Here is a 15,000-nt window from a genome sequence, read left to right as displayed (position 1 = left end):
CAAAAATCCTCCACGAAAAAATATGACTCAATAATTCTGCACTAAATATTGTGTTTCAAGTATTAAAACAGACTGAAAATATGGAGAGAAAAAATTAAAACGAATTAAAAAGAAAAAAAAAATCTGTTGAGAAAATAGACAATCACATAAAATAAAAAGCATCTTTGAAAATTATGAAACCGGATTTACCATGATCATTTTCCTTGACGCCCGAGTTTTTACACTGGTTTTTAAAACTCGTTCTTTCACGTTTTGCACGCACACGCTACCAGCCCAGACACACACACACTCACTCATAGTGTTCGTCTGCACACGCACTTGCGCACGCAAGCATATATGCTCATGGACACACACGCACCCCTTGTGCATGTGTGGTCATATCCCGCAGGTGGCTTTAGGCATATAGCGGAGGCAAGAAAACAAAATACAAGCATCTATGTTTAAAATTCTATATCTATATTAAATCTGAGGAACAATGTCAGTGTTAAAATGCTAAAATACTTTTATGGCAATTTACGATAATCATATCATTAACTTTATGAGCTATTCACCAAACAGTAAACTATCTAAGCAGCATGTAAAGATAAAGGCCGTTTATATTCAGTGGCCATTGGGAAAAATGTACAAACTAAATGTATATACAAAGGAGGATTCATTACCTATGATGAATCAGGAAGGAGAATATACAGATGTTTCAGAGATTCGTACAGAAACAAAATGTAAATGGCAATACAAATACAGATTTTGAGGGAATAGAATACAAGTGCAGTTGTATACTCTTAACGACACTGCATGTTCGAACTTATGATCAGGATAAAATGAAACGCAATTCGCAGCCATGTTGCAGGTAAACTGTTCCCGTATCCAAATTGTTTTTTGACAAGCTCAAATCTTTATCTTATTCTGCATCGCACGGCGTTAACTGGATGCTCGAGAATCAATCAAAATAGTCAAGAAAGAAACACGACATTCATGCCGTGTCGAAAAAAGCTAACCCTCTTTTCGTATTTCAGACCATCTAACCGGATCGAAGCAACTAAAACCCGGGGAAGCTTCACGAATCGCCGAAACAATGAAGCAAACAACTAAATGACGAACGGAAAGATAGAAAATACTGTCCGTAAAATTAAGAAACAGTAATGACGAGTTATTTTATCAATCTGCTGTGAGTTTCTATACCCAGAGCCTGGAGAAATAAAAATCGATGAACTGCCATTAATTGCGCCTAATACAATTCACTTACATCTTTACATCATCAGAGCTATTTCTTTAACATTAACTTGACCATTACATCTATCTACTAGAACGGGAAAGAACACGCCCTAATAATCTACCATTTTTCACAACGAACAGTTAATGATTACGAGATATCCTATACTTATTTACTCGCGTTTTATGTCGTTATTACATCAAATTATCTTAACAGGATATATGGAACACTTCCACAAAAATGATACCTTATAGATGATTAAAGACTAAAATAACAGAAATCCACACAAAAACTGAAGAAAACGGATGAAATACGGGAAAAGATGAAGGAAGAGGAGGAGGCAAACAAAAACACTATGAGCAACGCGCAATGAAGGCGAAACCAAACTATGAAAGGTTGTGGGAAGGAAAAAAAAGGGAGGAGGAACCAAGTTCACTAGACTACACTGACGCTCTCCAGCCTCGGGGTGGGCCGCCAAGCCAACAGTGATTGTAAGATGCTGATACTCATCAACAGAACTTAACACTAGGATACCTTATGTGTACTGCTCTCACTACTAACTCGCTGCCATGTACATACAGGGCTCAATCGCGATGCGAGAGGTCTGCTAGCATAAAATGAAAACAGACTATAGCAATGGGTTGTCTGCTAGAGGCTGGACAAGGAGGGGAGGGAACTTCGCTTAAATGTAATAATGTAAAAGTCCCAGTCAAAGAGTTCAGTCTTAAGTCATATCTTCTGGTGGCTTGGCTGGCCTCTTCCTGCCCAGGCGGAGCCAACGCCGCCTGAGGGTCAAGGCCTTGCCCCAGCCATCCTCCACGGGCTATGGGGATGGCCGAGTCCCGCCATGATCCTACAGGAGGCTCCGTCAACGCAGTCCTTCATGAGGGGGTTGCAGGAAGACAGGTCAGGGGGACTAGTAGAGAGAAAGGGCTTCCAGGTCCACCTCCTGGGCATCCTCATCGTCAACGTCATCTAGTTCATCCGATGTACTTCGGTCGGACACATACCTCGGCCCTCGACGCCCTTTTGGCAACCATAAATGAGCCCACCGGGAAAAATATAACAAAGAAACAAAAATCAATTTTCGAGAAGCTACTCCGTGCGTGAAAACTTGTTCCCTGTACTACATGGAGTGATCAGATGCAGAGAGATGGAGAGAGAATAAAATAAACAAGTATTTATTTCTAAACCTGAAAGTAAAACGATTATAAATCATAAATACATTTTGAATGAGGGAAAGAAAATAAATGAAACTTAAATGTTGCCAAACAAGATTTTTACGAAACAAAATAGAATTCAAAGGTGTGAGCCCTCTGGACAGGCGAAAGGTGTACGACGTCGAACTGGACCTTCGAGAATGGAGGTCGGGGAGGAGGAACATTCTGGAGACATTGACGATGGAGACGAAATTCGGGTTCTGCGGGTTGGGCGATGGGGGGGGGGGGGTCGGTACACGGGAGAGAGAGAGGAGGGGGGAGGAGGGGGCGTGTGTGACAAGTCTGCGATTCATTCACAACTTTTTACAACTCGAACTCGCTGTAGTTCAATTTGTGTAACCTTCCACCACCAAAAAGTAAAAAAAAAAAAAAAGTTTAAAAATGCGCTGACCTTTGAAAAAAACACACATAGACGCACAAAAACACACAGGTATATATACACACGTGTATACCCATTCACGTCGCTCTGTGAAATACACACTCATACATACAATATATACAAACACGTGGAGAAGAAACTTGGAGAGAGAGAGAGAGAGAGAGAGAGAGAGAGAGAGAGAGAGAGAGAGAGAGAGAGAGAGAGAGAGAGAGAGAGAGAGAGAGAGAGAGAGCAAATACTAATTAGAAAAGAAAAGGAGAGAGCAGAGAATACTGGAGGAGGAGGAAGCCGACCGACAGAGGGACAAGCGCACGGCTGAGGTTGTACTCCTGGCTCATACAGCGAGACTTGGTGGTTGTGACTAGGCAGGTGGAGAGGAGAGGCAGGTGTTAGGAGGCAGTGATGTAAATGAGGCTAATAATTCATCCAAGCAAGCCTTGGAAAACTAAATATAAGATTAAGGAAGAAAAAATGTGGTAAACATGCACTGGATATGTGATATTTGTTCTACACCATATAATGTGATCTCTTTCTATCCAAATGGATATTTTCTTCACTTCTGCGAAAAAAAAGTTTGGAGACATCATTTACTCTTTAGTTATAATTTTAGATATGCGTAAAGATCTGCTAATGCTTTGAAATAAAACACGAACGTCGGAAGGAGAGGATCACCTGCTCACTACAGTCTCCCTACACAAAAACACTCTTCAGCCTACTAGCTACCATAAAATTGATGATGCCCTTATCAACACATAATATTTGCTGCTGTCTGTGCCTAATGATAGCTCCTCCCGTGTCGTGCTACCAAACCACTCGACACAGTCACGCCGGTGTCATGTGAGAGTGTCATGCACATGGCCCCGTCTTGGCTACACTAATAATTTATCACTAAGGTTATTCCAACGGCACGATCTCAACCTCGACGCAACAGTATTTCACACCAGAATCAGCCGCCATGTCGATAGGTTATCGGTTATGCAACACCATCCAGGCTCGGGCACACTCCACCGCCCGGCCTGCGCTTGTACTGTGACATAACGGCTGGCGTCACGCGTACACTGGGGGCGCACCCGTGTCACGCCCCTTGGGACACCGGGAGAAGACGAGACAATGCCACCCATCTAGGTACCTCGTTGCACTAGGGAGCCTCCACTTGGCTGCCTGCTGTCTGTTTGTCGCTTCCACTGCCCCTCCCCCTCCCGCCTCCCTTCTTTCTCTCGCCCACACACTCACCTTGCCCGGCCATCACTCTACTGTTTTAACTCTCGTGCCTTGAAACCCCGCCCTCACACAACTCCCGACACCTATGCATAGCTGTGCATGACACACTCCGATCCTCTGCTTTTGCACTGCTCTCGCCTCAGCAAATTCCTCTCCCGTTTTTATCTGATTTTAAAGCCCTCACTTCACCTGTCCCCATCTGCCCTAGCACCTGGCTTCGTCTTCTTCACCTGTAACGAAAATCCTCCTATTCCTATCCCTAAAACAACTATAATCACTGATTTTTTTTTTATCTATCTTATCACAGCAACTCGTGGGAACCCAATCCATTTTTCATTCTCCCCGATCCTAATATTCCCTTTCTTTCCTATCCCAAACTCCCTTCCTCTCCGTCCGTCCCTTCCATCAGAATCCCGTATATTCTAATGATTTTCGTCCCACCTTCCTTTATAATCCCCATCATTTATTTATTATAACGTCTCTCAGCACCTCCACTGTCAAGTAGCACAGCTGGCAAAGAGCAAATTTAGCACGAAGGAAGAAGCTAATCTTGGAGTCCCTTCGCCCTCCGTGACGTCAGCCACTACGCTGGCAGATGGGTGTCATTAGGGCGAGTCTATATTTAAACATCGGTTCATAAAACAAGTTCACTCATCTCGGGAGACAGGCCGCTCTCCCTGCTCATAATCTGGTGCTCATAGCGATGCGCCTTTTGTCATCATCGGTTGGGTTGAACAGCTCCCTCGACGCAGTGGAAGCCACACTACTTCGAGAACTTGCCGCTCCGACCACGACTTCCAAGGTCTACTGCGAGACGAGGAACCGATCATCACGCCAATCATCAACCTTCCGGGCGATTGTGTTTGCACGATCTGTACTCGGTGATTCTCTTATGTGTGAGCATGTACTAATATTCCCAGTGTACAATGTGGCCTCACTAGGGTGTCTGCCCTCGTCTCGGCTCCCTCTTGGTCCAAGATACACGTTCTTCGCACTCGCGAAAATCGAGAGTATAATTTGATAAAAATTAATAGCATGCGGAAAGAAGATTAAAAATGGCGGTGATTACAGGGTCAGCAAAGGCAAATTTGGTTAACACTTTGGAGATATTCGGCGAACGTGATTGGCTGATATCAGGATTATATTTGTCTACTGCACTCTTCCATGTTCAGTGCAATATTAGTCTTGCAATCTTTCCCCTAAATCCCAGTAAATTACGTATGTAAATTCACTCTAAGATCGAATAGCCAATCTCATGATCAACCAGCGGAAGACATTGCTAGCGCTGTAGCATGTGGCTTTCGCGTGTCTTTGCCGACCAAGCAAACACATCCCAAAAATGTATGCAGATACAGCATATGGGTCTTAAAACCACTGAGTATCCATAATATGAATTAAATTTGGAATCAAGAATAGAAAATCCTTCACCGCTTGACCATGCAAGGAATATAATATGCACTATGTACATATTTCCCAAACAGCATGATACAGGAGAAAATAACGAAATCTTCACTGAGCTTTCTTACTACCAGGAGACATGGTTAGATCTTCCTGCTGTGGTTTTAATCAGAAACTTGATTTAAAGATACAATCTGGATATGTACGAAGCCTTCAAATGCCGGGCATGCTTAATATACCAGTAGCACGCTCTAGCTTCTCTAGATCGTCGTCGGAGTTAATGCATTAACGTAAATAGAACACACATGCTTTGTAATTAGGTAAAGTCTATTACTCTATGGAAAATACACTCACATTTTGATGTTAGTATCTGTAAATGAACACTCTGAATACCACGTTTTCTAAAAGAGAAAACAGCAGGCGACTGTTGTGTCTATGTAACTATGTAATGCGGGCTAGTCTTGTGTGAGCAGGGAGCAGGCAGTACTTGTTTTGTTGAGTGGTGACGTGTCTCACTCAGGACCTGTTAGTTAAGGTAGTTGGTTGGGCCATTACCAAGTGTCTTGGTAGCTCCCTAGTGGATATGTGGGCGTGCGGGATCACGCCCACACCGCGCCCACTTACCGCTGTTAGGTTGGCTGCTGCTCAGCTGGACACTGCTCAGCTGGACGCTACAGGATTTGCGGTCTTGCCGCGCGGTTTCTGTATTATTCTCAGCTTTATGATCTTTTGTAGAAGCGGTAGGGTTGGCTGCCGCAGACGGTGTGGCAGGGGCGGTCGACGACGCTGCAGCTGCGGCCGCTGCAGCCACAGCCGCCATCAACCCCCCTGCACCACCGGCCGAGGCTGCTGTCGGCTTTCCGCCACCGCTACCACCTCCACCACCTCCACCTCCACCACCAGAGCCGCCCGATAATAAACTGTTCTTAAGGCCGGCCATCGCGCCCACCACCGACGCTGCAGTAGCTTTAGCTTTCTCCTCCCCGCCTGAGACACCAGACAATATTATAGTCAAGTTCACCTCAATATAAAGAATGGACCCTGAGATCCGGGAATGGCGCTAAACCCTGTAGCTAAACTGGTTCTCCAAATAAAAAGCCCGGGAATGTCTCTGAAAGTTCTTTTATCCCTCTACCACCAACCCTGTTCTGTCTTTCACTATACACACCAGCCGCCATCTAAGAACTGATATTCAAGCCAGGTTCTGTCGGATTAAAGAAGTCACAGAACATTTAATCACTCCTCTGCTCTTATCTAAGTGTGACTAGTCAGCGTTGCACCGTAAGAACTCAGCTTTGGTCCCTGTCTGTAAATAAACACACCCTTAACCATATGAATGGCACTTTCATTGAAAACCTTACGACTTCATCTTGAGGCTGATGGACCATGGAAAGACTTGCCAATTCGGGTGCTTGTGCATTTGAAAGAAATTTCTGTATTTCACTTCCTGAGGTCATGACTGCCAAGAATTATGAAGAATAATAGTGAAAAAAAAAAAATTAGTACTGGAAAATATATTTGAAACTCCTTTCCTTACACCCTGATTCATGCAATTCCATTTTACCTGCACATGAAAACATATTTGTTTTTTTTTTCAATGCAGATGCTCTGTTAAGTTACAGTCATTCTTGTTATCATCACTACTAAGTTTTATTATTTTTTCACAAAAAATATTGTAATGACTACTATAACCACATACCAAGGATAACTACTGCTGCATTATCCTTGTAGGCATGCCATGTTTTCTGAGTGGATTCATCATAGTATTATCCATATTGTTTAATAATTCTAATATATGTTCTTAATGTTCAGCCAACATGAAACCTGAAGCAGCAGAACTAAAATTTGCACTTAACATTGACAGCAGTAGCATGAATGTAATAAGCTTTAATTAACAATGACACAGGTTACCTTTAAAGGGGATGAAAATGATTTTATAAACCTATACTAGAGGACACACATCTCCCATACTGGATAATTATCCATACATCAATCACAAGAGCATCTTGGAACTATCAGAACTGCATCAAGCAAAACTGTTCACTGTCTATTTCTTCTCTCTATATATGCCCACTTTCTATAAACTTAAAATTGAAGAAATATATATTATGGTATTTACCTCTCATGTCATCACCATCAGAGCTGAATATTCTATCCTATATTATAAATGCTGCATATCAATTTTTTTTAATAACAGAGGTTAAGTTATCAATTGTAACCTTATGGGGATGCCTTAATGCAAGATTATTGGTGGATGCTGACCTTGTGCAGTTCCTGGTAAAAACTGTGCCCAAATTTTTAATAACTTAGCAGAACAATCTTAAATCCCTCAGGACAGGAATATTTACATTTCTTTTCAAAACAGTACTTGGGCACTGGTCTATAGTTTTCCGGAAACTGCAAGTTATGCAATCTACACTGACCTAGTAACATCTCAATCTATGTAATCCCAAATGCGATTAAACAGTATCCCCAAACAGGCTTAAACTTCAGAAACAGTATCTTACCTTCAGAATGCATCCCCAAGCAATCTGTTTTGAAAGAGAACGTGAAGCTCCTAGCAAACTATCGATTATCTGACCGTCAGCTTAGTCCCCTGGTGCAACGCCTTTTGAAATATTGTTCTAAAACTATTGATGAGTTTTCACAATCATTGTAAAAAAAAAAAGAGACTTGCCCAACTAAGAACCTTACATCACTTAACTTAGACTAAGGTCACTTTGAAGTTATTAAGAACAAAATAAATTTTGTCTGTTTCTAAAGTTCTAGCTTATGAAAATATCCTGCAAAAAGAAGATAGAAGTCATGCTTGATATATTTTGCAACTGACTTAACCTGTAAGAGCATTATGATGTAATGATCTTAAGAATCTATTAGAAACTCTGACCTAATAATGGAAATGATACTAAAGCAGCTAGTCGATCCCTACTATGAAAACTGACCCACTAAACATGTTAACATTGTTGATGCTGGTGTGTATGTTCCTTATAAAAAGAAAATTCTAAATATCAAATTTTTCTAAAAGTAAAATTTATTGATATTGCATAACTAATGATTTTGCAAAATGACAAAACCTATGCTTAAAACTGTTTAAGGATTTGATGCACAGGAAAAGTATGACAGCAAACAGAATTTACATTATAATTAAAAATAGTCTATATTTTGATAAAAAAAAGAAAAAAAAAAATTACGTGCATAGTGCAAAATTTTGTAAAAAATGTTAGTTTAGCTGCCATATCTAAAACAGGAGGATTAATATATATGAATGTGTGTGTGTGTGTGTGTGTGTGTGTGTGTGTGTGTGTGTGTGTGTGTGTGTGTGTGTGTGTGTGTGTGTGTGTGTGTGTGTGTGTGTGTGTGAGTGAGTGAGTGAGTGAGTGAGTGAGTGAGTGAGTGAGTGTGTGTGTGAGAAACATGCATTTACTGTATGTTCATGAGATCGTGTAAGGTAGTATATATACTAATGTTTGAAAATTCAGTTATATCCTTTATTACGAATACTGCATAACGAAGAATAGATTTTTGGATAACTTTGAATTTAGTTTTGGGGATTGGTGTATACAAAATCACATATGGCTCATGAATGAAACCAAAACCAGGAAATGATGAAATGGTAAAACTGTCATGATAATGCTGTGATATTAACAGACAGAATCAAAGAAAAATTTCAGGCTTAGTTTTGAAGTAGAAATAAAGTTAAGTAAATATTAAATATTTAGAAAGAATTGTATGAAAAATGTAACTAATTTTAAAAAGAAAGAATATCAGAAAATATAAAGCAAGATGGTTATACAGTAAAGTGTCAGAAACACAAAATTATGAAGTTGCAGAATTGTGCAGCATTAGCTGTATCTTGTGAAATTGCTGATTTGCAATGAAAATAAACGTGAAAGTAACTTTAAACTTGGAAAAGCTTGCAGTTATAGCAAATATATATACACATCTTGAAGATGTTTTAATAAGTTATATGCAGTAAACATCTACTTATGAACTTCCAGAAGAAAAGCAAAATCTTCAGACAAGTTCTCACGAACACGTAGATAGAATGCCAAAACTGAATTTGATAATATATCTTAAAATGTCTATTCTAAAGCATATCCACTTCTGCTTAAGCTCACCTTTAGGAAATGAGTAAGAAATATTCATTCTTTTTAATTAATTAAGGCAACTACTGTGCTGTTTCTTGAAAGAATGATCAGTAACAAAGTATGGCTTCAGAATGGCTTTACCACAATAATTACAAAAAAAGTCATGTAAATTTAGATTACCATGCATCAAAGTTTTTTATATAAAGAGAAGTTTTCATATCAGTACTGTAGAATGTGTAAGTGCCACATGATCAGACTAAAGAATTTTGAAAAAAAAAGAAGAAATAAAAAAAGGAATACTCTATCAATCTTAGTTCATATTAGTCGTTAACTACGGTGATAATAGTAGCAGCTTGTGAACAGTTTCTGAATAAGTGTAATTTCTTTCTTTTTTTTTTTTCCTCAGTCATTTAGGGATAAGGTGCATAAACAAGCGCCTACCTTCTGCATCTCGGGCGATCACTGTGGTACTTCTATCGACTTGCGACTTGGACTTGTCTGTTTACGTCGCAGGGGAAAGATCGGCACCATACCCGGGGTGCCCACCAAGCAACGTCCACGGCAAAATAGGAGGAGAGGGGATGGACAAAAGAAAGAGAAAAAAACCACCATTGACAATGCAGCAGATGTACACGGTGAGTGGGGGTGCTACCGCTGTGTCATGTGGAAAGCAAAGATGACATTACATCCTTTTAAGGGGTTTCCCAAGGAAGACAAACCTCTTTCAGGCAGTTGGGCAAGGGTGGATTATAGATACGTATATGCGTGCTTTTTCTTTAATGCCATTTTCTTTTTTTTTCTTTTCTTTTTTTTTTTCTTCCCGCCAGGACCATTGCACTCAGTTAAAAGGAAATGAAAGAGAAAAAAAGAAGAAAAATGAGAGAAAGACTGAGAGAGAGATACAGAGAAAAAAATCTAACAAAAAATATAATTAAGTCTCGATGACTTTCTTTTTAAGCGCAGTCAGGCTTATTGTATTCTAAATCCTTTTTATTTATTGAAGACTGTTTAGATGTCTTGATTATATAAAAAATATTCTTGATTTAAAAAAAATTTAAGATGATAAAAAAATCTAGTCTACAGACATATCTTAATAAATTGTATAAAAATATAAATAACTCACTGAATAAACAAGGAAACAAATACATCAAATTAATGAAAAATAACATTATATGTAACCTTTTCCGTAAATATTTTTTCATAAAAATCCTTCAAGTGTCAGACTATCTTCTTCATTATGAAAGCTAATGGTTGTTTTCATTTTTTTTTTTTTTTTAATATATGTTGGCAATTGTAAACCATCAGGAACATATTCTACGTCCCTTATTCTTAGAATTCCTGTCGCACATCAAGTAGGGGCGAGATCCATTTAAATGTTTTTCTGTTTCTTCTTAAATCTGTTTGCCTTTCTAACTCATTTATTATCATTCTCACTGCAAGAAAAGAAAATGATATGGAAATGAAAATGTCTTTTCTAACCTCTCAGTAATAAAAATAGCAGTGATAATGACAAATACCAACATTAACATTGACAATGAAGATGATGATGATGATGATGATACCTATTAAAATGATAATAACTACATTAATTATAGTAATAATAAAATAACAATAACAATAATAATAATATTAAGAAAAAAAAAATACTGATAGTAATAAAGCTGGAATGATAATGATGATGATTATAACAACGATAACCACAATAACAGTGAAAAAAAATCAATAAATCAATAAATAAAGGTATCTATAATAACCATAATAATAATAACAGCAATAACAAAAACATTTATAATTCCTTTAACAAATATAACAATAGTGACATAAGCACAGCACTCACATCAGATATGACCAAATCGCAATATACACGGTGAAATCTATAACAAAAGCAATAATTCATAAATGATAAGAAATAAGACAACAATTATGCAGTAACAGCAATAACAATAAATGTTGGAGAAGATAACGATAATGATAGCGATCGTAATGATGATAATAATGATTATGACAATGATAATGATAATTCAATAAAATAATAATAATAATAATAATAATAATAATAATAACAATAACAAAATAATAATAATTGTAACAATAATAATGATAATTATTATAATAATAATGACCAAGGTAATAACAATATAAACAATAACAATAATGATGATAACAACAACAACAATAATAATAATAGTGATAATAATAATAATAATAATAATAAATATATATAATAATGGTAATCAGCAATAATATAATATAATATCATCATAATGTATCATAATCATAATAAAATAATAATAATAAATAATAATAAGAATAATAAAACAACAACAACAACAAAAAAATAATAATAACAAAATAACAATAAACTATAATGATAATAATAATAACAATAACAAGAATCACAATAAGAAAAGTATATTAATAACAATGATAATAATCATAAAAAATAGTGATAATAGTAAAAGACTTGTAGTAATAATAATAATTATGATCAAAATAATAAAACACAAGGACAAAAACAACAACAAGGGTAATAACAATAATAGCAACAGCAGCAGCAATAATAATAATAATAATAATAAATAATAATAATAATAATAATAATAATAATAATAACAATAAAAACAACAATACCAATAATAATAATAATAAATAATTTATAAAAAATAGAAATGAAGATACTAATATCTATCAACATTATTGTTATTATCATTATCATTCTCATAATTATCACCATTATTAATAATACATGGACGGCACATGTAATGAAAAAAAGACAATAAATAATAATAATATAATAACAACAATAGTGATCAGAAGATAACAAAAATATTCAAAATAATAACCATTATCATTTCAAAATGATAATGAAAAATGAAAGAAAGAAGAAAAAAAGCTATAATAATAATAATAATAATAATAATGGTAATAATAATGGTAATAATAATAATAATAATAACAAAAATCTAAAAGATTTCAATAACAATGGTAACAGAAAAATAAAATTTGTGATGAAAATAGGAAAAAAACGTCACCAGCATTTTTCACTCACACAAAATTAACATGGAGCTAATAATACAACAAATGAAAAGTTAGACATTTGAAAATAAGAAGAAAAATAGAAAAAAAAGAGAGAAGGATGCTTGAAAGGAAATAAGCTGAGAAAATCAAATAAAGACAGGAAAGAAATAAAAAAATAAACACACAAAAAAATGACAAGCATTGAGTTCGTGATGTTGACGATTCTTCTTTTTTTGAGCTATTTCATTCAGGAATTGTGTATAGCTTTTCAAATTCTAACTGATAATTTAATAATATGATGAATTTGTATGTAAGTACAATAAATATAAGTATATATAACCCTATATCACTTAAGCTTAAATGCACACACACGGACAATCATACAAAAAATACGCACAGAGATAGATTTCATGACATATGACCATTCCCCACGACAGATTCACACACGGCGTCACACACCCATTCACAAAGTTTCAGAAAATCAAGCTTATCTTGCTTCATTCATATCTCTGTTGCTAAAACTTATATTAGTATGGATGCAATAAAATCTTTCAAACAATCTAGGTAAAATATACATAATTTTCACTTTTTTTATCAACCTTGTGCAGACAATACCACTACAACCTTACAGTTACAATACTGCTTCTTAGCATGCTGTTGACACAAGTGGTCAATATCATGTTGAAAAAGATCTATGGAAAAAAAAATCCATAATTGAAAAGAAACAAGGAATCAGTTCTTTCAAGACAGGCAAAGGAGTTAACCCACTACACAAGACCAAGGAATGGTACTTGAACAAGAAGGCTCCCATTCTGATGAATATTTCTTTCTGAATGTTTTTTTTTTTCCAGCAAATAATATAACATGCTCTCTTCTGCCAATAAAATACTTATTTATTGTACAGATGTTATACCATGATGATATGACTGAAGCAAAAAAAAATTGTGCAAGAGAGCAATTTTCATGCTGACTTACAAGACGTAAATTTTAAATTCGTCAGAACTGTACGATGTGGAAGGAGGCAACCCACACTAATATCCACTGGGTTCTCGCTTCAAAACTTTAAATCACACTCGCTAAAAAATACTTGCACATTTTCAAAGCCTTTTCTGTTCTTATATGGCTGCTACTTAATATCATCATGCCAAATATTGGTAACTCTTTACTGATTTACTTTTATCACCATTCACTTGTATGTACACTATAATCACTAGAGCGGAGACAGATACTTTGTACTCCTGTTTCAAAGGTACTTTTAATCTGCCCATTTCTATATCCCTTCTTCAAGAATCTGAAACATGCAAGACTGGGAACTAAAAGTTCAAGCTGCACAATGAAATGCAAAGTTTTAGAAAAAGATAAAAAAAAAAGGCAGATAAAATAAAAAGCATCAGCTGCAAAGATTCTTTGCTTATCAGATACCTTTTACTCTAATCACTAATAGTGCTTACATGTGAAGAAGAAGGAGAAGAAAGAAGCAAGTGAGGCATAAGTATAAAAAGACTAAGTCCTGTAGTAAGTAGCTAGTTATATAGAAGGAACTCAATACAATTTTTTTTACAGTTCAACCATACTGGATCTTCTGTGAATATTTATCAACTTAGTATGGCGTGCTTTTTTCTTAAAGATGAGTGGAAGGGAAAGCGATGAACAGATTGGTATTTTCCTACTATTCCCTAAACAGAAGAGGAAGTAAGTATATGATGTGGTATATTTTTTTCTGTAGACATGAATCCTGTGTACTCCTATGAAACAAATATATCAGGATATACTGAAATAACACAACTGACATTTTGGAATACACAAGGCCTCCATCACAAAAAAGAAAGGCATAATTATCGAAGTCACTTTACATTTCATTGAATTTTGCATATATGTAACAAGATTTAAAAACTGAAAGACTGTGGTCAGTGATTAAAAATAAAACAGCCTCAGCAGCAGTTATGATGAAAAAAGTGAAGCAAGGCAGAGTATTACATGCTTAAAAGGTGAAAGATTTGAAATGAAAGAAAAGACCAAAGTGAAAGAAAGAAAAAACTATACTGCAACAAACCAAATACTTGCACTGTTCAAGTGCATGTGCATTTGTGTGTACTAACACATCTTCAGTTGTTTCCACAATCATAATTCAGAGAACAGTCATCCAAGATTGTCTATATACCAGCGATTCAGGTCACCTTCTGTATTCGTTCATTTTCAGACCATTCACATGAAGTGCTCAATTGAACCATGCAAGAGGGAAAAAGATACAAGATTCATGTGCATGATATCCCAGAGGCATGTATGAAAGGCATCCTCAAAACAACACCAACAGCTTTGCCTTGAGAAGTGAGAGCGAGGAAGAATCAAGGCAATAACGATAGAAAAAACTGTGCATGTGGTAGTGTAAAATGTGATGGTGGTGGAGAATGATCGTATTTCTTTGTTGTACCCATAACACTGCTGGTACTGGAAGTGAGTTGAGTG

The 15,000-nt window shown here is 36.5% G+C and overlaps 1 protein-coding gene across 1 annotated transcript in view; it reads right to left on the bottom strand.

Moving 5' to 3' along the window:
• LOC119599173 (calcium/calmodulin-dependent protein kinase type II alpha chain-like) overlaps window positions 1-15,000 on the bottom strand; it is a gene marked incomplete at its 3' end in the record, with an annotated part of 144,763 nt that overhangs the window by 2,499 nt on the left and 127,264 nt on the right. Inside the window, 2 exon segments of the mRNA XM_037948924.1 lie at window positions 6,053-6,415; window positions 9,958-10,014. Of these exon segments, the coding sequence (XP_037804852.1) occupies window positions 6,053-6,415; window positions 9,958-10,014 (420 nt within the window).

The sequence above is a fragment of the Penaeus monodon genome, chromosome 42 (assembly GCF_015228065.2).
Source record: "Penaeus monodon isolate SGIC_2016 chromosome 42, NSTDA_Pmon_1, whole genome shotgun sequence".
In the NCBI taxonomy this organism is placed as follows: Eukaryota; Metazoa; Arthropoda; class Malacostraca; order Decapoda; family Penaeidae; genus Penaeus; species Penaeus monodon.
The sequence above is the reverse complement of the archived record's forward strand: the minus strand, read 5'-3'. Positions and strand labels throughout refer to the sequence as shown.